The 25461-nt window shown below is 46.7% G+C and overlaps 1 protein-coding gene, 1 long non-coding RNA gene and 2 other non-coding genes across 12 annotated transcripts; all 4 read left to right on the top strand.

The window, feature by feature from the left end:
* The first annotated feature begins 1426 nt into the window (after window positions 1–1426).
* Window positions 1427–11376, top strand: TRIM7 (tripartite motif containing 7). 9 transcript variants are annotated; one of them, XM_006927481.4, is made up of 8 exons: window positions 1441–2548; window positions 3468–3563; window positions 5972–6202; window positions 7409–7431; window positions 7724–7839; window positions 8321–8356; window positions 8595–8703; window positions 9755–9967. In XM_006927481.4, exons 1-8 carry the CDS (start codon window positions 2042–2044, stop codon window positions 9813–9815), a joined length of 1179 nt encoding a protein of 392 aa, XP_006927543.1. In that variant the 5' UTR covers window positions 1441–2041; the 3' UTR covers window positions 9816–9967. The 9 variants fall into 9 exon arrangements, 8 of the variants coding, with proteins under 8 accessions (XP_006927544.1, XP_006927543.1, XP_006927545.1 ...); XM_006927482.5 differs by lacking the exon at window positions 7724–7839 and having other exon boundaries at window positions 1437–2548; window positions 9755–9893; XM_003980637.6 differs by lacking the exon at window positions 8595–8703 and having other exon boundaries at window positions 1727–2548; window positions 9755–11376.
* A 2511-nt stretch (window positions 11377–13887) lies between these two features.
* On the top strand, window positions 13888–17181 carry LOC109499615. Its single transcript, XR_002156968.2, has 2 exons — window positions 13888–14955; window positions 15937–17181. It is a non-coding gene; the product is annotated as an uncharacterized LOC109499615 (long non-coding RNA).
* Window positions 14624–14696, top strand: TRNAT-UGU. The gene has a single exon. It is a non-coding gene; the product is annotated as a tRNA-Thr (tRNA).
* A 52-nt stretch (window positions 17182–17233) lies between the features above and the next one.
* TRNAP-UGG lies at window positions 17234–17305 on the top strand. Its single transcript has one exon. It is a non-coding gene; the product is annotated as a tRNA-Pro (tRNA).
* The last annotated feature ends 8156 nt before the right edge of the window (window positions 17306–25461 follow it).

Raw genomic sequence — 25461 nt, 5'->3', positions numbered from 1 at the left:
TGTGCCAAGAACTGCTCTAGAAATCTGGGGGTCCAGCCGCGAACAAAACTGACACAGTCATCCCCTTCAATAGCTCAAATTCCAGAGGAGGGAGTAGAGTGTTAGAAAATAGAGCCCGCGTTGAAGATTAAAGTGCGGTAAGGTGTGATTTTAAACAGTGTAGTGGGGGCAGGCTTCGCTGAGAGGTTATTTGAAACAAGGCTTGAAAGAGGTGAGAAGTAAGCCATGCAAGTATGGGAAAAGAGAAGTCCAAGTAATGGTAAAAGCCAGTTCAAAGGCCCTGAGATAGGATCTTGCTGGCATGGTGCAGGAATAGCAAGGAGGTCCATATGGAAAGAGAGGAGTCAACAGAGGAGAGTGACAAGAGATGCGGATAGAGAGGCTGGGTGCAGGGTATGGGGTCAAAGAATGGATAGGACCTTTGGAGGACTGTAAAGACTTTGACTTTGAGAAGTGGGAGCCAATGGAGTGTTTGAGCAGAGGAGAACTTAACATTAATCTGACTTAACATTTTAACAGGACTGTTCTCACAGCTGGGTGGAGAAGACAAGGTAGAACAATGTGACAGAAGGGGAGAGAATTGTGATCATCAGATCATTGGAAATGGTGCAGTGGAGGACATGAGAGAGGGAGGACACACTGAGGAACTGAGGGTGGAGTGTGGGCAATGTATTCCTCTTGGGAGTCATAGAGGACTCCCCAGTTTGGCCTCAGCACCTGAAGGGATGGAGTTGCTGTTAAATGGGGTGGAGTGGGGAAGACTGTGGAAGGAACAGGTGGAGAAGCAGATTAGAAATACAGTTGTGGATACAGTGAGTGCGGAGTGATATTCCTTAGGACATGCTGCCTGGGGATGGATGTGGGAGCCAGGCATCCTAAGGGAACCTGGGTGGGGATGTGTATTGTGGCATCCACAAGGAGAGGGTATTTCAAACTAAGAAAATGGAAGAGATCACAAGTGAGAATAGACGGAGGTCCAAGGGCTGAGCAAGTGCGGGGAGAGGAGGAGGAAACCACAAGCGAGACCAAGAAAAAGGTAGGAGGCCAGGGATGTGGGTGGAGAGCCAGGGAGTACAGTAACCTGGAAGGCGCCAGGCAAGAGTGTCAGCAAGGAGGAAGCCTCAGAGAAGAGGGCAGATGAGGTGAGGCCGGAGAAGGAGCCTATGCCTTTAGGTTAGGATTGCTGAGGTTACTGGTGACCTTGACAAGAGTGGTTTCTGAGGAGGGTGGTCGCTAAAGCCTGCCCTGAGTGGCCTCCAGAGGGAATGAGGAAAGGGGGTGGAAACAAATACATCAGGTAGTTCTGGAGGGACAGTAGAGGGTTGAGTTATTTGGGAGGGAGATTAAAGTGGGAAAATTCATTGTAAATGTATTATTTATTCAAAGCCAAAAATTAAATAAAGAATAAACAAGGGGGAGAACAACAGTGGGAAATAGATACTATGCCAGGCTTGGGGGTGGGGGCAAGACCCAGGTTCCAGACACTAAATTTAGGTCAGCACAGGACCAGGACAAACCTGCACTCTGGGAACCTGACACTGTGGCCCGGGCGCTAGGCCCAAGGCCTGGCCCTGCTGGGTTGGCCTCAGGCGGCCACGACGAGTTGTGCCCGGCTGGGTGTGGGCTCCCACCTGTCCGGGCCTGTTTCCCACGGCTGCCTGGGCCAGGCTGTGGGTGGCTTAGAGAGGACTGCTGACGGGCTGGGCTAGGGGGGGCGACAGAGAGAGGGCGCCAGGGGACCGAGGAGGCCGCAGACCAAAGCCAGTGATTGAGTGGCCCAGAGCAGAGGCGCAGGGAGCTGGCCGGCGCTTGGATCCAGTCGAGCAGTGCGGACTGGCCCGCCCACAACTCTCATTCTTCTCTCCGCTTCCCGGCCCCGCCAGCCCTCAGCTTACGTCTCCGCCTGCCCGGCGTCAGCCCCGCCCTTCCTCTCCTAGTGGGTGCTCGGAGGCCCCTACTGGGCCTCCCCACTCCGAGCCGCGAACTGTCGGGTCCCTCGGCTTCTCCAGCACTGCTGGACTTAAGTGCGCTAAGGAAGCGCATGGCGGCGGTGGGGCCGCGGACTGGCCCCGGCTCCGGGGCCGAGGCGCTGGCACTGGCGGCAGAGCTACAGGGCGAGGCCACATGCTCTATCTGCCTGGAGCTCTTCCGCGAGCCCGTATCCGTCGAGTGCGGTCATAGCTTCTGCCGCTCCTGTATCGCGCGCTGTTGGGAGCGCCCCGGCACAGGAACGACCACAGTGCCGCGCGCGCTGCCTTGTCCGCTGCCCTGCCCACAGTGTAGAGAGCCCGTGCGTCCCGGCCAGCTGCGGCCCAACAGGCAGCTGGCCTCAGTGGCCACGCTGTTGCGGCGCTTCAGCCTGCCTGCGGCCGCGCCAGGAGAACACCGGCCCCCGGAGGCGGCGGTGGCCGGGTGCGTACAGCATGGTGAACCGCTCAAGCTCTACTGCCAGGACGACGGACGCGCCATTTGCGTGGTGTGCGACCGCGCCCGCGAACACCGAGCGCACGCAGTGTTGCCGCTAGACGAGGCTGTGCAGGAAGCTAAGGTGAGGGCGGGGGCGGGCCCCACCCATGCAGAGCCTCAGGACCCAGTTCGGGTCCTGTCTTCCCTCGCAGACAGTGCAGACCTCTGGCAGGCAGGCAGGATACCCAGGTGAGACCCTGCCTCTTTCTTCTTGTTCCACTGGCTCTGGGACTGATTGCAGCACTCGCTGGGTCACCCACACACAACCAGTACCATCCTCCCACCCACCTCGAGCTTCCCTCTGGGCTCCCTACTGGATCGCCTAATTGATGCCCCCAGACTTCGCGATTTTCTGTCTGTCCTTGGCTTCTAGCGGTGTCTCCGTCACACCCCCACTTCCTCTGCCCCCATTCTCAGCCCCCGCCCTTTCCCTGGGCGTGGCTCTGTGCAATGTCCCCGCGTCCTGGAGTGGGACGACCTTCCAAAAAGGTTGGGGTAAGGCAGTGGGTGACTTCTGGGTTGAATAGAGCACCAAAAGCTGTCTTTGGTTGTGTCAAAGATATGGGTTTGAGGCACTTCTCTTTCCCACTTCCTTACTGGGGTGTGCACGGAGGCTTCAGGCACACAGCCCCCAGTTTTTCTTTACTCCTTAATCCGCTCCAGCACTCCCTCCCAGACGTCTTTCTGATGGTGATTAAGAGATCAGAGGACAAAACTAGGCAGGTTGGGCTGCCAAAGGGCCTGCATTTCAGCCAGGATTGTGCACAGATGGTTGGGGAAGTGAGACCTTGAGGTCTTTGGTGTCACCTTTCAATTGCCCCGTACCCCTATGTGCGTCTGTGCAGGCTGTCAGCTATCCCGATGTCCAGACAGGTCTTCAACCTTGCCTCCTCCTCTTCAATTAATAGGGCCTTGTCTTTCTCCTGGATGGCTCTGGGAAGGCACATGTAGGGTTTCCAGAGGCCTCTTCCCATAATGTCTCCCTTCTCACCCTCCTGCAGGAGCTCCTGGAGTCTAGGCTGAAGGTCTTGAGGAAGGATCTGGAAGACTATGAGGTGTTTCGTTCCACGGAAGAGAAGGAGAGCAAGGAGCTCCTGGTGAGCAGGGCACTTTCCAGGTGGGCCCTCTTTGGGTGACAACAGAGGACCCCACCATCCTGGCATTGTATGTGCAATCTTTAAAAAGAAGTGAAGAGTGAAAGTTGGAGGGGTGACAAATGTTAAAGGACAAAATCTGAGTAAAATTTGCAGTTCTTATTGGTTTTATTCAGTGATTCATGTACTGGGCAGTATCCCATCTAGCAGATAGAAAAAGAGCTCTGAAAAGCTATGCAAGCCAAGAGATTTTATAGGCAGTAGGGGGCAGGAACAAGGAAGTTATACTGGGCCAAAAAGCAGATGGATTATTGCAAGGTTACTTTCCCTGCTTGTCAGGTAGTTACCCAACTAATGCTGATCAGGTGACTCCTGATTGACTGGTTTAAGATTCTATTTCTGGGAGAACTGAAACTGTAATTAAGTCTCTGTTTCCTGATGGGGGACTTAGCGTGAGTGACTCCATTTTGGGCCTTTTGTCTTTTTTTTTTTTTTTTCTAAATATGAAATTTACTGTCAAATTGGTTTCCATACAACACTCAATGCTCATGCCAACAGGTGCCCTCTTCAATGCCCATCACCCACTTTCCCCTCCCTGCCACCCCCCCATCAATCCTCAGTTTATTCTCAGTTTTTAAGAGTCTCTTATGGTTTGCCTCCCTCCCTCTCTAACTTTGTTTTCCCCCTTCTGCTCCCCCATGGTCTTCTGTTAAGTTTCTCAGGATCCACATATAAGTGAAAACATATAGTATCTGTCTTTCTCTGTATGACTTATTTCACTTAGCATAACACTCTCCACTTCCATCCACGTTGCTACCAAAGGCCACATTTCATTCTTTCTCATTGCCAAGTAGTATTCCATTGTATATATAAACCACATCTTCTTTATCCATTCATCAGTTGATGGACATTTAGGCTCTTTCGATAATTTGGCTATTGTTGAAAATGCTGCTATAAACATTGGGGTACAAGTGCCCCTATGCATCAGCACTCCTGTATCCTGTGGGTAAATTCCTAGCAGTGCTATTGCTGGGTCATAGGGTAGATCTATTTTTAATTTTTTGAGGAACCTCCACACTGTTTTCCAGAGTGGCTGCACCAGTTTGCATTCCCACCAACAGGGCAAGACGGTTCCCGTTTCTCCACATCCTCTCCAGCATCTATAGTCTCCTGATTTGTTCATTTTAGCCACTCTGACTGGCGTGAGGTGGTATCTCAATGTGGTTTTGATTTGTATTTCCCTGATGAGGAGCGACATTGAGCATCTTTTCATGTGCCTGTTGGCCATCTGGATGTCTTTAGAGAAGTGTCTATTCATGTTTTCTGCCCATTTCTTCACTGGATTATTTGTTTTTTGGGTGTGGAGTTTGGTGAGCTCTTTATAGATTTTGGATACTAGCCCTTTGTACAATATGTCATTTGCAAATATCTTTTCCATTCCGTTGGCTGTCTTTTAGTTTTATTGATTGTTTTCTTTACAGTGCAGAAACTTTTTATCTTCATGAGGTCCCAATAGTTCATTTTTGCTTTTAATTCCCTTGCCTTTGGGGATGTGTCAAGTAAGAAATTGCTGTGGCTGAGGTCAGAGAGGTTTTTTCCTGTTTTCCCCTCTAGGATTTTGATGGTTTCCTGTCTCACATTCAGGTCCTTTTTCCATTTTGAGTTTATTTTTGTGAATGGTGTAGGAAAGTGGTCTAGTTTCATTCTTCTGCATGTTGCTGTCCAGTTCTCCCAGCACCATTTGTTAAGAGACTGTCTTTTTTCCATTGGATATTCTTTCCTTCTTTGTCAAAGATTAGTTGGCCATACTTTTGTGGGTCCAATTCTGGAGGCTCTATTCTATTCCATTGGTCTATGTGTCTGTTTTTGTGCCAATACCATGCTGTCTTGATGATTACAGCTTTGTAGTAGAGGCTAAAGTCTGGGATTGTGATACGCCCCACTTTAGTCTTCTTCTTCAATATTACTTTGGCTATGCGGGGTCTTTTGTGGTTCCATACAAATTTTAGGATGGTTTTTAACTCAAAATAAATGTGTTCGGGGGTGGGAGGGAGTGACCTCAGTTTAATTCTTGCAGTGGCTCTAGGAGGCACTAATTTATTCCTCCTACTTTTCAAATGAGGAAACTGCAGCCCAGGGTGGTTCTGAGGCAAGTATAAGTTGTCCTAGATTGATGGGAGAGCACATCTGTGACAGGGGACATGAGAGCATGTGTTGAAGCTGCTCTGCATTCAGAGGTGGGATATTTAAATTAGAGGCTGTGCTTGGTGGGTATGTGTAGTTGAGTCTCTGACCCCTGACCAGTGAGGGGGACGGAACTTTGTCCTGTGGGATGGCTCAGAGTCTCTTGTCCAAATGCCACATCTTGATGCCTGTGCCCCATTGCCTCTCCAACTTCTCTCCTGAGACAGAAGCAGATGGCAGCTGAGCGAGAGAAGGTGGGTGCAGAGTTCCAGGCTCTGCGGGCCTTCCTGGTGGAGCAGGAGGGCCGGCTCCTGGGCCGCCTGGAGGAGCTGTCACGGGAGGTGACACAGAAGCAAAATGAGAACATAGCTCAGCTTGAGGGTGAAATCACCCAGCTCTCCAAGCTCAGCAGCCAGATCCAGGAGACATCTCGAAAGCCTGACCTTGACTTTCTCCAGGTGAGCCTGGCTTGGCCAGAGGTATGGATCATTTATCCTAAGGCTTCATAAACAGTGAGAACAGAGTTAGATCCTGTGAATTTAGTAGAATCACATACTCAAGCAGAAGGGGACTGGAGAAAACTGCCCTGATTCTCCTGGGGTTAAAGGTCTAAAAAGTTGTGATAAAAATTTCTTGACCTCGAGTCACAATAAAGATCTTACTGGCTTTACTCAACGACATGAATTGAGCAACATCCAATCTAGCAGACAGAAAGGAGTTCCAAAGAGCTATATGCAAGGCTTATGTCATATTCCAGGATGTAAACCTTATGCCAAAAGTCTCATAAAATAATACTTTACTACACCGGATGTACTTTGACATTTTCTATTCTATTTCCTTTTAAAATAAATAGTCACACTCTCTCCCTCCTTCCCCTGCTCATTCTCTCAATATTTATTAATATTACTAATAAATTATTAATAAACTTTAAAAAGGGGGGGGTGGGTGGCTCACTTGGTTAAGCTTCAGACTCTTGATTTCAGCTCAGGTCATGATCTCATGGTTGGTGGGATCAAGTCCCATATGGATCTGCAGTGACAGCAAGGAGCCTGCTTGAGATTCTCTCTCCCTCGCTCTCTGCCCTTCCCCCACTTGCTCATGGGCTCTCTCAAAATAAATAAATAGTCACAATCCACAAATTGGTCAAGAATAGGCATTTGAAAGGTGCTGGTATGAGTAACCAGTCATTGCATAAGAGCTGTGTCTTATCTGGGGTGGTGTAGAGAGGGTAGGCAACACTGGATCCCAGCACAAAGCTCCAGTGATGATTCTGTAATGAAGAGAGCATTTGCAAAGCTGTGGGCAGAGAGTTGATAAGACATCCAGAAACCAGCCACAGCAGGAAGCCATTGACACCTGGGCCCATAAAGGTAGTAGGGAGTGGTAGTACACCTTATTGCTTATTCCTCTGGGGGTACCTAGATCCCTGGGTGCCTTGGTTGGCCAAGCCTCTGACTCTTGATCTCAGATCAGGTCTTGATCTCAAGGTTGTGAGTTCAAGCCCCACCTTGGGCTATAAACTGCTTGTGGAGCCTACTAAAAAAATAAAAATAAAAAAAGTTGCATATTCCTTTGGAAGCAGCACAAGGGGTCAGTTTTATTTTCTCAAAAGTAACTGGAGGTTACCTCGTGCTGATTTGGCTTTCTTTCATCTTTCTTTCCAGGAATTCAAAAACACACTAAGCAGGTGAGTGGACCTAAGATTTCCTTAGGTCTTTCCAAGCTGGCTCTTCTCCTTTTCCACTGAGCTCTCTCTCTTCATCCCCTCATCCTTGACCTCACACTCCCAATTCCCACACTGCCTTACCTATGTACCTTCTAAGGCAAATGTCCACCTGCCTGGCTGTGGATATTCTGCTGCAAGATCAGCCTCTCTTTTCCTACCTCTCCCCACCAAGAGGACCTTACCATCCTAATTGTCACAGCCTGGTGGGAGTGGACAGTGTTTGTGGGCCTTCCTCAGGCTCTTTGTCCTGCAGATGCAGCAATGTGCCTGGTCCCAAGCCAACCACAGTCTCTTCTGAGATGAAGAATAAAGTCTGGAATGTTTCCCTCAAGACCTTTGTCTTAAAGGGGCTGCTCAAGAAGTTCAAAGGTAGGGCCTGTGCTTGGGGTTGGGCCATGCAGTGCTGGTGGCCATGGTGTGTTTCTGGTAGTTTGGGGGCCCAGGAATGTGTCTTTCCAGAAGGTTTGTTAGAAAATAGGAGCTAGGGTGTGTCAAGGACAGATTGGCGCAGGGAGATGGTGGTGGCAAATCCATTCAGCAGCCCCTGCTCCCTAGAGCACAAAGATTCCCCCAGGGACAGGCAGGGTAGAGGGCTACTGGGGCAAGAAGAAGGATGAGGAGGGAGAGCTCAGCTCAGACTAGTTCAGGCAAAAGAGAGGGAAGTGGAAGAGGTAGAGCTAGGATACTGCCCCTTCCTGACCCCTCACACTTGACCCAGTGTCTACACATCAACTCTCAGCCTTCGGGGTATCTGGCTGTAAATGTCAGAGGAGGTGATATTCACCATCATTGCCAGATAGACAATCTTCTGAGTCATTTACGAATATCCTGCTTTGTTTCTCCTCCTCAGAGGATCTTCGTGGAGAGCTAGAGAAAGAGGAGAAAGGTAAGATGGTTCTTGTGATAGTGATTTCCCATTATTTGGCCATGTAGAGAATCCACTGCCTCCCCATGATTGTTTCTCTGGGCTTTGTGAATGGCTGGTTCCTTCTACCTGCCTGCCTCTGCCCTCCCCTCATCCTTGCCTCCCAGTTCTGGCTCCCTCAGGCCTCAGTGGGACCTTTAGGCCTATAAATTGCAGACCAGTCACCTGGATGAGCCTCTCTCCCCATTCCCCCTTCCAGACAAACAGAGACCTCTCCTGGGGACAGGGCTTGTGTGCAGGGGTCAGGCAAAGCAGGAAGAGATTGAAGACAGGAAGGGAGGAGGTTCTTACTACTGCAGAGCTCTGGGGTGAGTGGGATCCAACTCTGCAGGAGGGCAGAGGGGGGCACATATTCATGATGCTAATGATTGATCAAGCTATGTCAGAATTTACCATGGAAGGATCTAAACCAAGTCAGATCATGACGCTCCTCTGCACAGAACCCTAGGACAGCCCCTCTCATTCAATAATGTCCTCTCTATGGTCTTCAAGGCTTCAAAGGCTCTGAACTCACTGCACGCTCTCCCTCTAGCTTACTCTGTGCAGCCACAACAAGTGCTCTTTGCTGTTTCTGAAATGCACTAAGCACACCCCCACCTCAGAGCACTGCATTGGCTGGCCTCAGCCTTGAATATGCTTCCTCTAGACAGCTACATGCCTGGCTTCCTCACCTCCTTTATGTCTTTGCTCAAATGCATACCTAGGCCTTTTCACCTTCCCTGGCCACTCTAATTGAAATTACAGCCTTCTCTTCTGACTCCTCTTATTGTCCATGTTTACCATTTATTGTCTCTTCTTTCCTTCCCCCCAGAAAGGAAGCTACAGGAGGGCAGGGATACTGAACCGTGGGATTCCCAGGGCCTAGAATAGTCCTAGAACATAGTACTTATGACAAGTGTGCATATTTGAAGTTTTTATTATGAAAAAAATTAAATATATACAAAAGTAGAGAGAAGATCATAATGAATATTATGTTCTCATCATAGACCTTCAGCTGATATTTTTATAAACGCCCCTACCTGCTTCTTCCCACTGGATTATTTGGAAGCAAATCATGGATAAGTTATTTCCATAAATATCAGTATGTTATCTCTAAAGATAGACTTAAAAAACCCCACAAAGCCATAATCACAATTAGAAAAAGTAATGCTTCTTTCCAATACCTAGTGTTTGAAATTCTCCAGTTGTCTTTTAAATTGTATTTGTCGATCTGTTCTAATTGTGATCCAAATTAGGTTCACACATTCCTTTTGTTTGGCTTCCACTTGTACATGTTTTGGGGGGATGGTGGAGGAGAAGTAACTGAGGGAGCTGGGGAGAGGGCTTGCATGGGACATCTCTCCCTGTCTCTGCCTTCAGTGGAGCTGACCTTGGACCCCGACACTGCCAACCCCCGCCTCATCCTCTCTCTGGATCTTAAGAGTGTGCGCCTTGGACAGCGGGCTCAGGACTTGCCCTGCCACCCACGCCGCTTTGACACCAACACGCGAGTCTTGGCGTCCTGTGGTTTCTCCTCCGGGCGGCACCACTGGGAGGTGGAAGTGGGCTCCAAGGACGGCTGGGCCTTCGGCGTGGCGCGAGAGAGCGTGCGCCGCAAGGGCCTCACGCCCTTCACCCCTGAGGAGGGCGTCTGGGCACTGCAGCTCAACAGCGGGAAGTACTGGGCAGTGACAAGCCCTGAACGGACGCCCCTCAGCTGTGGCCACCTGTCCCGCGTGCGGGTGGCCCTGGATCTAGAGGTGGGGGCCGTGTCCTTCTACGCTGTGGAGGACATGCGCCACCTCTACACCTTCCGCGTCAACTTCCACGAGCGAGTGTTCCCCCTTTTCTCTGTCTGCTCCACCGGCACCTACTTGCGAATCTGGCCTTGAGAGTCTTTGGCCTCCCAGAGAGGGTGAATCAGTCCAGGGTGAATACCTCCTCATCCGGGCTGCCCATGGGAAGTAATGCTGCCCTCTGTCGGAGCCTCCTGGTTACTGTGGGCCTGCCTTCCAGATTGGCCCCGGGCTGCCTTGGAGGGGCTCCTGCAGATCACAACATTGGAGACAGAAAACGGGCGATTGTGGAAAAGGGTTCCGTGGTCAACTGAGTAGAAGAGAAGATGCCTTGGACCCTTGGCGCCTGTCCTCTGCCTGTTGTCGACATGTGGATTTAGCCTGAGCTGTGAGGACTTGGAGGTGGGTGAGGACAGGAGCCCAGCTATTGACAGAGGTGTTTCCCATCATTGGGACTTTCTACCTGGACTTAGCAGGGCCTCTGGTTCTGGAGCAATAGCAAGTACAGTGCTGTCCTCAGGTGCAAGGGGGCAGGTTCAGGCCCAGCCAGCCAAGTTCATGACCACTTCTGCTTTGCCTTCTTGTCAGCTTCTAGCTCTGCCTTCAGACGCCTGGATCCACCTGGCCTGAGGTCATTTACTCAGGGAGGAGCACTGTAATCCCAGGTCAGAGAGCAGCTTGGGACAGAACTGAAAGGAGATTCTTGACCTGTACATGAGAGGAAAGCCCAGGACAATAGCATTTATCATGGCTACCTTCCAATACCCCTTAATGATGATACAGAGTGATATGTACATCCTCTGCCACAGTGACAGCCATGTGTTCTCACACATGCCTAAACCCCTTTTAAACGCCAAAGTATAGTCTCCCTTGAGTAAGGAGACCAAAGGCTATGGGATTTTGAAACACAAAACAACACTTATAATTTTACAGATGCAACTAATATCAGCATGGGAATGCACAGAGCACAAACATGCCCCTGATATACCCTTCCTGGAACTTGTCAAATGTGTGCCAACAGCAGAGGACCCTGGTGCCAAGGTCTGCTCAGCCTGTGCCCTGGTGGGGTGTTATTCCCTTGGCTAATTGTTCCCAAGCTTCTGTTTGGGTGGGCTTCTGGGAGGGGGTTTTGGGCAGTTTCCTGTTTAGTGCTACCCAGGGAAGGGGGATGAGGAGATGGAAATACAAACTCTGAGCTCATTTCTAGGATGGCTTAGCTCATTCTTGACTCCTCCAGTCTGAGTGCAAGAGCACAAGTAGTAGTGAAGGTTTCTGCTAGACTGGGTGATCAGGTGTGTTTAAATGTGTGAGGAATGTGTGCATGTATGTTTATATCTCAGATTGAGGGGGCAGGGGTTTGTGTGGATTTTGGAGAGCAGTTTTATCAGCACATGCGTAGGTTTAGGTATTGCAAACAGACGTAGGTCAATTTGGTAATACCCTATTTTTCATTTGTTGTTAAATATTAGCCACTCCACATTTAGGTGAGGATCATGGTTTTCCTCCCCCACTACCTAGCTAACTGGCTAGATGAATCTGTTTAGACAGATATGTTGGCATGTAGGGACAGTGACAATTGAATAACCTGGTCTGCAAGTGTCATGGGGTTTCTGTGCTCTGGGGTTTATGATGCTCCAAGCACACTTTGAATACAGGGGTCTTACAGGGGAGGCATGACACTGTTCTAGAGGCAGACACAGCAGACATAGCACCAGGAAATCTGAATCCATTGTCCTATGGGCCTGGGTCAGGATCATATAAGTGTCCAGCCTACAGTATAATTGTATCTTTCCAGAGGGTGAATCCTATGTTGTGTTCATATATGGAGAAGTTCTAGAACACTGCAGCCAATCCATGTATTTGAATACTACTCATTTCCACAAGGACCCCCCCCCCCCGGCTTTATTTTAACACTCACTTGCTAATTAAATTGCCTAATGTTATCGTCAAGCCCTGATATTATCTGGGCTTATATGGCTTTTGGACTGAGTATCACAGTTACCTTTAAGGTCACATAACAACTGTGCTGAAGTATTGCAACACGTATTACGGGTCACAGAAGGTGGGTGTCTGGTGGAGGTGCCTGTAGGGCCAGGTCTGGGGACTGTACGAGTGGCTGTGTGTATATTTTCAGCTTTTGTGTTTGTGAATGTGATTGTGTGTCTATCAAAGTATGTGTTTGCAGAGTTAATAACTACATAGACATCTATATATCTGAAGAAATATAACAACAGTTACAGTAACAATCACACATTGAGATGTTCTCTTTTGGTCAACAAGGCAATGTAGTGACTTTGGATGTCACAATGCTGGTGTGAGGGTATGTGTGATTGTATGCAATTTTCTCTCCCATCCTTTGGGATCCTAAGATCTGTTAGGTGTTCAGGTCTCTGAAAGCAAGGACTGGCTTAGCTTGGGTCCTTCTGACCCCACCCATTAGTCCCAGATGCTTGTGAATTGCATGAGCTAGTTCCCTGACAACAGACCCTTAAATGGTTCCTTAGCATACAGACTAGAGGGTGCCCATGGATCTAAGTCACCTGGCCTTGCAGGGACCATAAAGCAGGTTGGGCCACCAGGGCAAGGTCCATCACTTACAGCAGTCACTTTCTTTTTTTTTATTTTTAAATTTTTTTTTTCAACGTTTATTTATTTTGGGGACAGAGAGAGACAGAGCATGAACGGGGGAGGGGCAGAGAGAGAGAGAGGGAGACACAGAATCGGAAACAGGCTCCAGGCTCTGAGCCATCAACCCAGAGCCTGACGCGGGGCTGGAACTCACGGACCGCGAGATCGTGACCTGGCTGAAGTCGGACGCTTAACCGACTGCGCCACCCAGGCGCCCCCCTTTTTTTTTTTAATTTAAAATTTTACTTTAATTTGAGTTGGTTAACATAAAGTGTTATATTAGTTTCAGGTGTACAATATAGTTAATTCAACACCATACATCACCCTGTACTCATCATGACAGGTGTATTATTTAATCCCCATCACCTATTTAACCCATCCTCCCCTCCCCTCCCCTCTGATCACCATGAGTTCATTCTCTATAGTTAAGAGTCTGTTTCTTGATCTTATTTTTTTCCCTTTGCTCACTTGATTTGTTTCTTAAATTCCACACACGAGTGAAATCATATGGTATTTGCCTTTCTCTGACTTATTTCACTTAACATTATACTCTCTAGCTCCATCCATGTGCTTGCAAATGGCAAAATTTCATTCCTTTCTATGGCTGAATAACATTCCATTGTGTATATATACCACTTCTTCTTTACCCATTCATCAATGATGGACACTTGGGCTGCTTCCATATCTTGTACAGTCGCAACTTCCTGACGGTTGCAGGTCTAGGGCTCCTGTCTCTCACCTGGGCTCTCACCCTGCTCTCTATCCCCTGGGCTTTTAGGGACTTTCACAGAACCAGCACCTCCAGAGTTGAGGTGGGCCCCAAAGATTGCCTTTTCCTTTATTATTTTTTTTAACTATTTGAAAGTTTTTATTTTTTTATTTTTTATTTTATTATTTTTTTTAAATATGAAATTTATTGTCAAATTGGTTTCTATAGAACACCCAGTGCTCATCCCAACAGCTGCCCTCCTCAATACCCATCACCCACCCCCATCAACCCTCAGTTTGTTTTCAGTTTTTAAGAGTCTCTTATGTTTTGGCTCCCTCCCTCTCTAACCTCTTTTTTTTTTTTTTTTCTTCCCCTCCTCCATGGTTTTCTATTAAGTTTCTCAGGATCCACATAAGAGTGAAAACATATGGTATCTGTCTTTCTCTGTGTGACTTATTTCTCTTAGCATAACACTTTCCAGTTCCATCCAGGTTGCTACAAAAGGTTGCCTTTTCCTAACTTGCCTAAAGGTGCCTCAGGGGCTAGGGAACCCCACCCCTGATCCAGTCCTTTTCCCACCAGCACCTCCTCACGCTCTGACCTTCCGATTTCTCCAACACCCTCTCTCAGCCTCTCACTCACTGCCCACTGACAGCCCACCTTACCAGCCCGGACCTGGATTCCTTCGGAACAGGCCTACTGACACCCTTACCCTAACTCCTCCCTCGCAGCCCTGACCTTGGACTCATTCTCATACAGAATAAGCCTTGGACTTATCTATCCAACTCGTCTTTGCCCCCGACTCCCAAGCCGGAGAAGGACCTCGGGTCTTCCTACAGCTCCGCCCACTGGAGGCCCCGCCCCCGCCCACGTCGGGTAGTGCTCTCACCCTATCTCTCACAAGATCTGCCCTGTCTCCCAGGATTTGCGGTTTGGCCTGCCTCACTGACACTTATTGAAGTCCCCGGAGAGGCAGCGAGGGCCCAACTGGGCCCTAGTTCGTGGAGAGACGCCGGCCGGCTTGTTACTGCTTAGCTCCTTCCTGTGGTTCATTGCGGCTGCGCGGCAGACGATGACAGCATCAAGTATTCTTGCGCAGAGGCGAAGTTTACGGTTGGCTCCATAGCTCAGGGGTTAGAGCACTGGTCTTGTAAACCAGGGGTCGCGAGTTCAAATCTCGCTGGGGCCTGCTGGTGCGACTTTTTTTCCCCACCCTTTCCTCAAAGGTGGAAAAGCGGAAGATGCTTGAGCCAACACGAATTTCCGCTTTTCTTAGAGACCAGGCCTTAGGCGGAGCTGCCTGTTCCTTGACACTTAGATGCCCACCGACTAAAAGTGGCTTTACTTTTTCAAGAACCAAACCCACTGCGTCCGTGACCTTTCGATCACAGGCTCCGCTGGCTCCGCGCGTCTTCTCCACAGCGGTCCTTCGCTGGTATCCTTCGCTGGTATCCTTCGCAGGCTCTCTGCAAGTTCGTGGAAGGTCTTTCCGTTCCCCTCCTCTCACCTACTCAGGCCAGGGAGTCGCCCTGGTCTCTGTCTTCTCCGTTAAGTGGGGACCACCTGTCTGTGCCCACCTCTTAACAACGCACCCTGGGAATCTATTTTAGTCTGGAGGGGGACTAGGTTTAAGCCTTACCCTTGGCTCGCCATTGCTCTCCACAATCTAGCTTCCATAGTGAGGTGGTTGTCCAGTGGGGCAGGAACATGGGGTCAACGAATTCCAGGAGCCCGGGACGCGCAGGTGCCGGAAGGTGAGGGTACGCTCCTGGCCTATCCTGGGCGTGTCTGTTCGGGTCTTGAAGCACTCTAGGCTCTTTGGATGGGAGCCGGCCGGTGCAAAGGCCTGTGGCCCCCATCCACCACGCTCCCTACCGGCTTACTCCCTTTGCCTCTTCTCCGGCGTCTACCCAGGTTTCCGCAAGCGGTTTTCTCCACTCTGTTGCCCCAGGCCGGGGTTGTTTTCGAAACCCGAATCGCGATAGAGTGCTGCCAGGAGTCAGCCGCGTCCCCACGTGGGGACTTTTCTGAAGGTCCCGTTTGACTTGGAGAGAGGACTCCTGCGGGCTGGGATAGCGCGGCGGGGCATGGTCACGCCTCTGCCTGAGCCACGGCTGCCTAGTAGGGTAGTGCGGGCGAAAGCCGTGGCGGGATGGTGCCGTAGACCCTCCGTGAGCCTGGCTCTGCCTATCTGGCAGCGCCCCAGTTGTTCACTGGGGATTTAGTTTCATTTTGTACACTTGACTTCCTTTAACAGCATAAATAAATAAATCAAAGTCAGAAGGTCAGCAGTTGTGTTTTTATTGTTTTGTTTAAAAGAAAAACTAAATGGTTAAAAAAAAGACCGGAAGTAAATGGGACAATTATAGTCTTTAGGGCAGGTGTTACTAATTGTGGAAGTTTGTACTTTTCTTTATATAATTCCATAGAGAAGAGAAGCAAATGCTTACCACACGGAGGTGGTAGTAACGGAGGCCGAGGACACACGGTGGCCTAGGGCAGAAGAGAGCCCATCTAACGCTTTGTGCGTCTGGAAAAGAGACGAGGACAACGCCAACGCCTTGTGGCGAAGAGGCGGGTTAGCATTGTGTTTTCCAAGGAAGAGTCCGAGAGGAGCAGCGAATGGAGCGGTCAATGCAGAGGGATGAGCAAGATCGTGGAGTGGCAGTAGATAAATTAGCACTTTTTTCCTTGGAGGAGGTTAACCACCATTCGTCTCCCACTCATTTTTTATAACTGCCGTTGTGTAGGAAATTTCTTTGCTGGCTGCACAAAAATAAACCTTTGGACCAACTCTGAGTGGATTTTCGTGAATTTTACAGCAGGAAATCAGAATCACTGGCTTTTGTTTTTTTACTACTGAATAATCCAGCGCAGTTAAAGTCTTTTTAGGGAAAGCAAGCCTGAGACGAGGGAGGACAGCGCCCGCACAGCCCAGGACCCTGGTTTGGCGGGAGCCGATGGCTGCTCCAGTGCAATCTCGGACAAAGCTTCGGGGACGGAGAGCCGGGGCATTCAGCCTGCGTGCCCAGTGTGCGCGCGCGCTCTAGTGCGAGCCTCCAGAACTGCGCAACCACCACTGCAGCCAGCCACCCCAAGGGAACGGGGTTTCCGGTCATCTTGTTTCTGCCTTACACTTCCCTACATTTTGTGAAGCTTTTGCAAATAAGGGTGTGTTGCTTTTCATGTTTTCATAAAACAATAAAAGAAAAGCTCTCGCCCTTTTACCAGGCGCCCCACCTGAAGGGACTACTACCTCGACTTCATTTCGCTTGTGGCGGCTCAGGACCCAGTCAGTCCCGCGTCCCCTCCAAATCCCGCGCGCGGTTCTCTCCAGGAGCCCTGGGCTTCTCCCGGCCTCTGAGCCCAGACCCTGGGCCTCCAGACTTGCGCCTTGCTTGGGCTCCCTTGGGCAGGGGCTCCCGGTCCCCAAAGCGGAAAGTTGCCCCTGCCTGCTGCTCCTACCTGCTGCTAGTGAGGCACTCCTTCGGATTCCAGATTACATAGAAGGACCAAGAGACACGGACCGTTTACGCTGGGCGAGCTACCTACGGATGAGATTAATGACAGATGCCCAGACTGTGGAGTAGGGATGCGTTGGGTGTGGGAGACTCAGATCCAGAGAGCAATTTCAATATGTCAAAAATAAAAATCTCCGTCGGTGATAAAAATTACTTCTTGGAGAATCTGATTATGAGCTGAGCAAAAAACAGCTAAGCACGAAGTGGCTCGTTGGTCTAGGGGTATGATTCTCGCTTTGGGTGCGAGAGGTCCCGGGTTCAAATCCCGGACGAGCCCGCTTTTTCAATTCTACTAACTTTCTAGCTAGGTCCCTTATGTGGATGGTTTTGTCCTTGAATAGAGTTGACATACCCCAGAGCTCTGAGTGTCCTGGGGTTTAGTAAGAAGAGCAGGTAGGAGAGTGAGTGAGCCGTTCCAGAATTGAGGGTCGCAGGTGAAGGGTTCGGTGCAGAGCCGTTCGCCTTTGTTTTCCGCCAGCATGGAACCTGGACCCATCTTTTCTCAGTCTTAGAACTTTGCATCTAGTGTACCCAGGGAGGCTCTCTTAATCATCAAAGGTCTTACAGGGATTTCCCCAGCCAAAAGTTTCCGTAGTGTAGTGGTTATCACGTGCGCTTAATACGCGTGGAAGTTCTCGGTTCAAAGCTAGGCCAAAGCAATGTGTGGGGCTTCCCCTGCCATTTTTCTTCTTACTACTTAACATTTGGAGACTCTGTAAATCAAACTCGGTCCTGATTTAGAACATCCACCATCATCTACTACTTGCAATTTACTACATTGGGGTACACTTGGAGACTCTATGGGGACATACCAGGGTCCAGTTCAGGACTTCTACATCACTTCTGCTTGTACAGAGACGCGCGATCTTCCAGGATGGAGAGGAACGGTATCTACACAGCCGTTTTTCCGCCTCAGCCACGTACGCCTGTTAAATACCTCATCCCAACTCACTGTCTCAGGACACCAGAGCGCACGGAGACCGCACAGAGCATCCGACAATCCGTAGCAGACTCACGCTGCTAAAACGGAATCCCAGACACTGAGGTCGGAGCCCTCCCAATTCTGCCTCATTCCTCTTTTGTGACCCAAAGCAAAATAGCATAAAGCACGTCAAGGAATTAGCAGCGGTGGAATTCATACCCACGCCTCCAAAGAGTCTGGAGCCTTAATCCAGCGCCTTAGACCGCTCAGCCACACTACCCTGCTGCAAAGTCCCTTTGGGTGTCTTCACTGCTGATAACTTTTCAAGGGTTTTTCAGGAAAAGGAAGCATTGAGGAAAATTTACAGGTTAAAACAGAACCGTATCCCGACCGGAAAGATTAGTTTAACCAGAGTCACAGGCAGGGAACCTGAGCTCCACGAGCGCTGTCAGAGAAGGGTACGCGAAGCGCACACCCCACGCCTTGGTTTTGGGAAAGACACTCAAGTCCCTCCCACCTCTCACTTTGGGGAATGGGCCTGAACGCAGGGGAAGGCTTCTATAATCTCACCTTGTTTTTAATTTTTTTCAAATTAAACTGTGAGTGTATATTATTTTCAGAAATTAATGCGTAGGAATCTTGCACCCCCTCTCAATTAAAAAAAAAAACATAACATTTTTTGTTGGCAATAGCACCAGCACTTTCAGAAATGGCTGAGATCTCAGAGGCCTCCACCTGTGCAACTCTGCTACCCAAGATTTCCCTCCTTTTCTTTCTTTTTCTTTTTCTTTTTCTTTTTTTCTTTTTCGTTTTCTTTTTCTTTTTCTTTTTTTTCTTTTTCTTTTTCTTTCTCTTTCCTCCTTCCTTCCTTCCTTCCTTCCTTCCTTCCTTCCTTCCTAACAGCAAGCAAAAGTTTATTAGAGTATAAGATTAGAAAGTAAGAATAGTAGTAAAGCTCTGTTTACAGAGAGGGGACATTCGAAAGTGAATGCCCTGATTTCCACCCTTTAAACAAGTGTTTCAGCTGGAGGTATCGGGTCTTGAAAAAACACGCTAGATTGAATCCTATACAGGGTATCCTCCCTTCCCTCCCCATTATAAAAATCCATTAAAAAAGTAAAACCAACTCGGCAAATCCGGGAAAAAAAATAGAAAAAAATTCACCAGAAAACCCACAACTCAGAAACAACTATCAATATTTAGTGATCAGTATCAATATTCTCCGTTAACTTTTTCTTGCACCAGTAGGTCTACCTCCTATAGATACAGATTTGAATCATGTATTTTGTTACGGCAGCTCGAACAGAAGTAGATAAGTTTACTGTTACAAACATCAATAGATTTCACTCACATTAATACTGAACAAAGAAGTCAGGCATAAAAGATCCTATTTTCTGTTGATTGCATACATAAGATATTCAAGCATGAGCAAAACTAATCTCTGCTGATAGAAGTTAGAAATACTGTTACTTCGGGGAAAGAAGTGCAGGTACTGATGGCAGAGAGACAGGAGGTAACAGTTTCGGGTGCTGGAAACATACTACCTTGATCTGGGTGATGGGCACGTGTGTGTGTGTGTGTATTCACTTAATTGTGTGCTTAAGATCTTTGCACATGTAAAAATATTTGCACAACAAAGATATTTTTCACAATAACAATTTTTTTAAAAAGAGGGGTTCCTTAATTCAAAAGGCCATTTTTTATTTTTATTACTGCATAACAAATTGCCACAAATTTAGTGGCTTGAAACAACACAAATTTATTATCATACAGTTTTGGTGGGTCAAGAGTCTGGGGACAAATTAGCAAGGTCCTTTCCTCATGTTTCACCAGGTGGAATCATGGTTTTGGCCATTGCTGCCATATTCTCTGAGGCTCGGGATTCTCTCCCAAACTTATTAGCTGTAGGCAGACTCCAGTTCCTTGTGGTTGGGGACTAAAATCCCCATTGCTTTGCTGGCTGTTTGTCGGATGCAGTTCTCAGAGCCCTCTTGCTGGCTCATTGACCCTTTCACAATAGGATACTTTACTTCTCCCTTGAGGCCAAGAGTGCAACCTCCCCTGGTACTTCACTTTTGTCTGAGGTTTCACCTGATTAAATCAGGCCCACCCAAAATGGATTTATTCAAAGTCAACTGGCCAGTGAACTTAATTACATCTGCAAAATTGCTTCTTCCATAAAATGTATCATGATCATGGGTATGATATCCCTTCGTATTTACTCAAGGGAAGGGGAGTATACAGGGTATGTACACCAGCATGGGAAACTTGGGACCCATCTTTGAATTCTGCCTACTGCAGTTACAGACACAAGAACCAGATATGGAAGCATCTCCCAGCATAAGAGCCTTTCCAAGTTCCTTCAGTCTTTTTGTTTTAGTAACTTGTTAAAAATGTGACCCTGCAGTGAGGTGAGAGGGAGTTCTGGCTTTCCCTTCTTCCTGTGTGTCAATGCTAACTTTCTGTTTTTATTTGGCAACATGAGACTAAATGGGCTTGCTGTTACACTGCACCAAAGTGGGCAGAAACAGAGGCACCCTTGGCCAAGGTGCACCCTGGTGCTCTCCCTGCTGCTTGTGTCATGTGGGTGGTCAACTTCCTCCAGTTCTTTTAGTTCCTTAGGACTTCCATTTGTATTTTTAGAAACTTAAGGATTATTCCATCAATATGTGCACAGTATAGAAAAATTAGACAGGCATAAGAATAATTAGCATAAAGAAAATGAAAATCACCTTCAACAATGCCACCCAATTGTTAATATTTTGCTTAGAGCTTTTCAGATTCTTTTCATGCATATTTTAATACACACACTATTTTAACAAAAATACTTTGCACTGTCTTGTAACTTGGTTTGTAAAAATATTCAAGAAGTGTAATTATTATACTTTCATGCCATAAATTCCTTCTACATCATTTCACCCTACTTTTATGAAATTTTAAACAGAAAGCAATAGGCCAAGGAGGTGGGTCAGGTGTAGCCCTTAGGAACTAAACCAAAGAAGCTCATTTACACATGTTTTTTTTGGTAAGTCAGTTAGAGAAAGACAAATACCATGTGATTTCACTCATGTGGGATTTTTTTTTAAGTTTATTTATTTATTTATTTATTTATTTATTTATTTATTTATTTATATATTTTCACTCATATGTGGAATTTAAGAAAAAAAAACAAAACAAATAAGCAAAGGAAAAAAGAGCAAGAGGCAAGCCAAGAAACAGACTCTTAACTACAGAGAACAAACAGATGGTTACCAGAAAGGAGATGGGGGGAAAAGGGGATGGGTTAAATAGGTCATGGGATTAAGGACTCCACTTGCTGTGATGAGCACCTGGTAGGTGTTGTATGGAAGCACTGAATCACTATATTGCATACCTAAAGCTAATACTACACTGTAAACCAACTGTAGTTTAAATAAAAACTTTAAAAAAATAAACACGTTATTTGGTACTTGTCCACAGCTCCTTCTAAGAAGCTTCAGATGGTTTTAAAATAAGCCTTTCACCTTTTACCCAGTGGCCAGTTTAAGGAATTACTGCAACCTATTAGGAGGGGCTGTGTGAAGAGTCAGGAAATAGCTCCAAAACTCACTTGTTGAGATTGTTGAGATCCCCTTGCACAGGAATATGACAGAGACCAATCAACTGGTTGATTTTCTCAAATAAAGGCACATGTAGGATTTATAAGAGAAAGAGAGGAGAAAGGAGAGAACATCACAGCCAGTCTTGAGAGTGAGTCTTTTTTCTCACAGGTAACCTGCTTAGCTGGAGGTTATCCAAATTCTAGAGCCTGTAGTGAATGGGCTGGCTGAGCTCAAGGGGAAATGATTCATTTATTTCGGTTTTTCCAAAAAACAAAACCAAACCGTGAGTACTCAGCTGTTGAGGCATGCTGTAACTCTGTAATGCTTGCAAAATGCAGATTGTGTCTGCACCATTTTCCTCATTATAATACTTCAGAAATTACGCACAACTTGTTGTTTCTCAGTCATGTCTAAAAGTAACACAATGGAATTCAGCAGTTTCTTTTATTTTTTAAAACAAAACGATTTCCAATTATTCATGTCTAGTATATAGAAACACAATTTATTTTAGCTATCGATGATGTATCTTGTAACTTTGCTAAACACGTTTACTTCTAGTATTTGTGTATGTGTGTGTGTGTGGGGGGGAGATTGTGGTGGATTTTCCCCATAGATATTACATCATTGTGACGAATGAAAATTGTACCTCTTCCTTTCCAATCTGGTTGCCTTTAATTACTTTTCTCACCTTGTTGTACTGGCTAGAATGTCTAAAGCAATCCTAAATAGAAGTGGTGAGAGTGTAAATTCTTGTTCTTCTTTGGGGGAAGGCTCTCAGACTTTCAACATTGAGTATGATAGCCCTTTCTAGGGTTGAGAGTCAATTCTCCTGGTTTGCTGAGTTTTATCAAAAATGGACATTAGACACAAGAAAAAAGAAACAGAACTATGTATGGTGACAGATGTTAACTAGACTTTTTGCAGTATAGATTTCCCTGCTCTCCAAAAATAGAATGTTGTAGAGGTGCCTGGGTGGCTCAATTGGTTAAGCGTCAGATTGTTGATTTTAGCTCAGGTCACCATCTTAAGGTTTGTGGGATAGAGCCCCACTTCGGGCTCTGTGTTGACAGTGAGGACCCAGCTTGGGATTCTCTTTCCCTCTGCCCCTGCCCAGCTTGCTCTCTGTCAAAATAAATAAATAAACATTAAAAAAAAAGAAAGTAGAATGTTCCTATGAGACCTTTGGTAAACCAAACTGGCATAAAGTGAGGAGTATTGCCCACTTTCTGAAAGTTCAAGTTACACTACTTTGATTTTACAAAAGACCTGGATTAGTATGGTCACAGCTTTTCCCTTAAAAATGAAATCTTTGGCTTTCTTTTGGTTAATGAAAACAGGTACTAATGTAGTATATACTACATTATCAAATATACAAATATCAAATCATGATGTTATACACCTGAAACGAATATAAGTCAATTATACCTCAATAAAAAAGTTATGAATCCAGAAAATGTTTTGTGTAGTCTTTATATCTTGTTGTTTAGCCATAAACATTATGTAAGTTTCTACTGGAGAATAGGTAAAGCCTGTTATTAAATGTCCCTAAAAAAATAATATTAGATTTTGTCAAATGCTTCTTCTGCATTTACTAGGATAATAAGATGGTTTTTCTTTTTTAGTTAATATGGTGAATTATATTGATTGATTTTTCAAATGTTAACCTGGCCTTTATCAGTAGCTGAAATCATCTGGGTCACTTGTTGTTGTTGTTGTTGTTTTATTGTCTGGCTCTCCTGTGTGTGTAAGCTCCTGTATCCCTAGACCCTGCTGACAGTGCTGTTCCATAACCTATCTTTTCCCCTCAGCTTTATTGAGGTATGGTTGACAAATAGAAATTGTACATATTTAATGTGTACAATACAATGTTTGTACACAAACATTGTGAAATATTCACAAACTAATTAACACCTCTATCACCTTACATAATTTTTTTGTGTGGTGACAACATGTAAGATCTACTGTCAGCAAATTTTAAGTATACTATATACATATTTTTTTAAAGTTTATTTATTTGAGAAAGAGACAGAGAAAGCACGGTGGAGGGGTAGAGAGAGAATCCCAAGCAGGCTCTGCAAGGACAGCGTGAAGCCTGCTACCAGATCTGATGTGGGGCTCTATCTCTTGAACCATGAGATCAGGACCTGAGCTGAAATCAAGAATCAGATGCTTAACCAACTGAGCCACCCAGGCACCCCTACAGAATATTAATTATAGTCATTATGCTGTACATTAAGTTTCAAGAACTTACTCATCTTATAACTGAAAATTTGACCAATGTATCCTATTTTGCCAACTCCCAGTCCCAGGTAATCACAATTCTACTCTGTTTCTTTTTGACTTTTTTAGATTCCACATATTAGTGAGATTATACAGCACTTATTTTCTGTGTGTCTGGCTTATTTTCCTTGGCATAATGTTTCCCAGGTTCATCCATGCTGTCACAAATGGCAGGAGTTCCTTATATTTTAAGGCTGAATAATATTCCATTAAAAATATATCACATTTTCTTTATTCATTCATCCATCAGTGGACACTTAGGTTGTTCCCACATCTTAGCTATTGTGAATAATGTGGTGTCTAAGTGGGGTGTCTCTCGGTCAGACAGGGGCCTTCAAATGTGGGGCGATGATCAGATGGAAGTCAATGGCATGGAAGGTGAAAGAATTCACTTGAGGCAGGACAAAGGAGATAGTTTACTGAATACACCACAAGGGAATAGTGGGCAGGAAAGCAGAGAAGCTGTCTGCAACAAGGCAGTGGGTATGGACCATTCTTTAAAAGGAAAGGTGAGGAGGTATGGTGACCTACAGAATTCTCCCTTTTTTAGTAAGTGTGCCTAGTTGTAAGTAGCCCATTGGTTAGTTAAGGTCTGTGGATATTTAAAAAAAAAATTTTTTTTTAACACTGATTTATCTTTGAGAGAGAGACAGAGACAGCGCGTGAGAGGGGTAGGGGCAGAAAGAGAGGGAGACACAGAATCTGAAGCAGGCTCCAGGCTCCGAGCTGTCAGCACAGAGCCCCATGCAAGGCTCGAGCTCACAAGCTGTGAGATCATGACCTGAGCCGAAGTTGGACACTCAACCAACTGAGCCTCCCAGGTGCCCCATGGCCTATGGATATTTTTGAGGTGAGTTGCCTGATATGCCTGTCTATATTGCATTGCTCAAGCCTGTTTGCCAAAAAGCAGTCTCTACATTCCTCCCCACCCCCCGCCCCGATAGATCAACAAGGAGAATCTATGGCATTTGGGTGGAGGTCTCCTCCCAGTAGCTTCTTCCTGCTTAATAAGGGGTGTAGAGATGTCCCTACCTAAACTTGTTGGTTCATCAAGGGTTCTGTGCAGCTATAGACCAGAGCATGGTATTATATTAATGTGCTGAGAGGCAACTTGAGTGAAATTCTTTGGTGGCCAGGTCCATGGGACTTGTGAGAACGGGCCCTCTGATGGTATGGGCTGGAATCCCTGTTGAACCATCATTCATATATGGAATTGTTGGATTCTGGAAGAGACGGATTTAACAAAGAGATTAAAGAAGGGGGGAGGACCAGTAATTACAAGTATGAGTATTGAGGCCAGGGGTCCTAAGAAGGGAAGGAATTAGGATAGTCATGAACAGGGTTCCTTTCCAGGAAAACCATCCTTGTGTTGCATGGTCCAGGAAGGAGGAAACCAAAAGAAGGTTATGATGTGAGAAAGACAAAACTTAGCCCCCAAAGGGGTGATGATTGTATTGTGAGAGCAAGACATCAAGGGATTGGGGAGAGGAATAGCTCCAGGTAAGTTATGATTTCTGACCAAGTGAATTCAGAGAGGTCACCCTGAAGAAAAAGGTGGAGAATGAAGTCTTGGAATTGGGAAGGAGAAATTGTAAGAGTTTTTGGGAGGAATGTATCGAGGGGCGTTTTTCTAAGATAATATCATAGAAT

Source organism: Felis catus, chromosome A1 (assembly GCF_018350175.1).
Source record: "Felis catus isolate Fca126 chromosome A1, F.catus_Fca126_mat1.0, whole genome shotgun sequence".
Taxonomy (NCBI): Eukaryota; Metazoa; Chordata; class Mammalia; order Carnivora; family Felidae; genus Felis; species Felis catus.
This window is presented reverse-complemented; position numbering and strand designations above follow the sequence as displayed.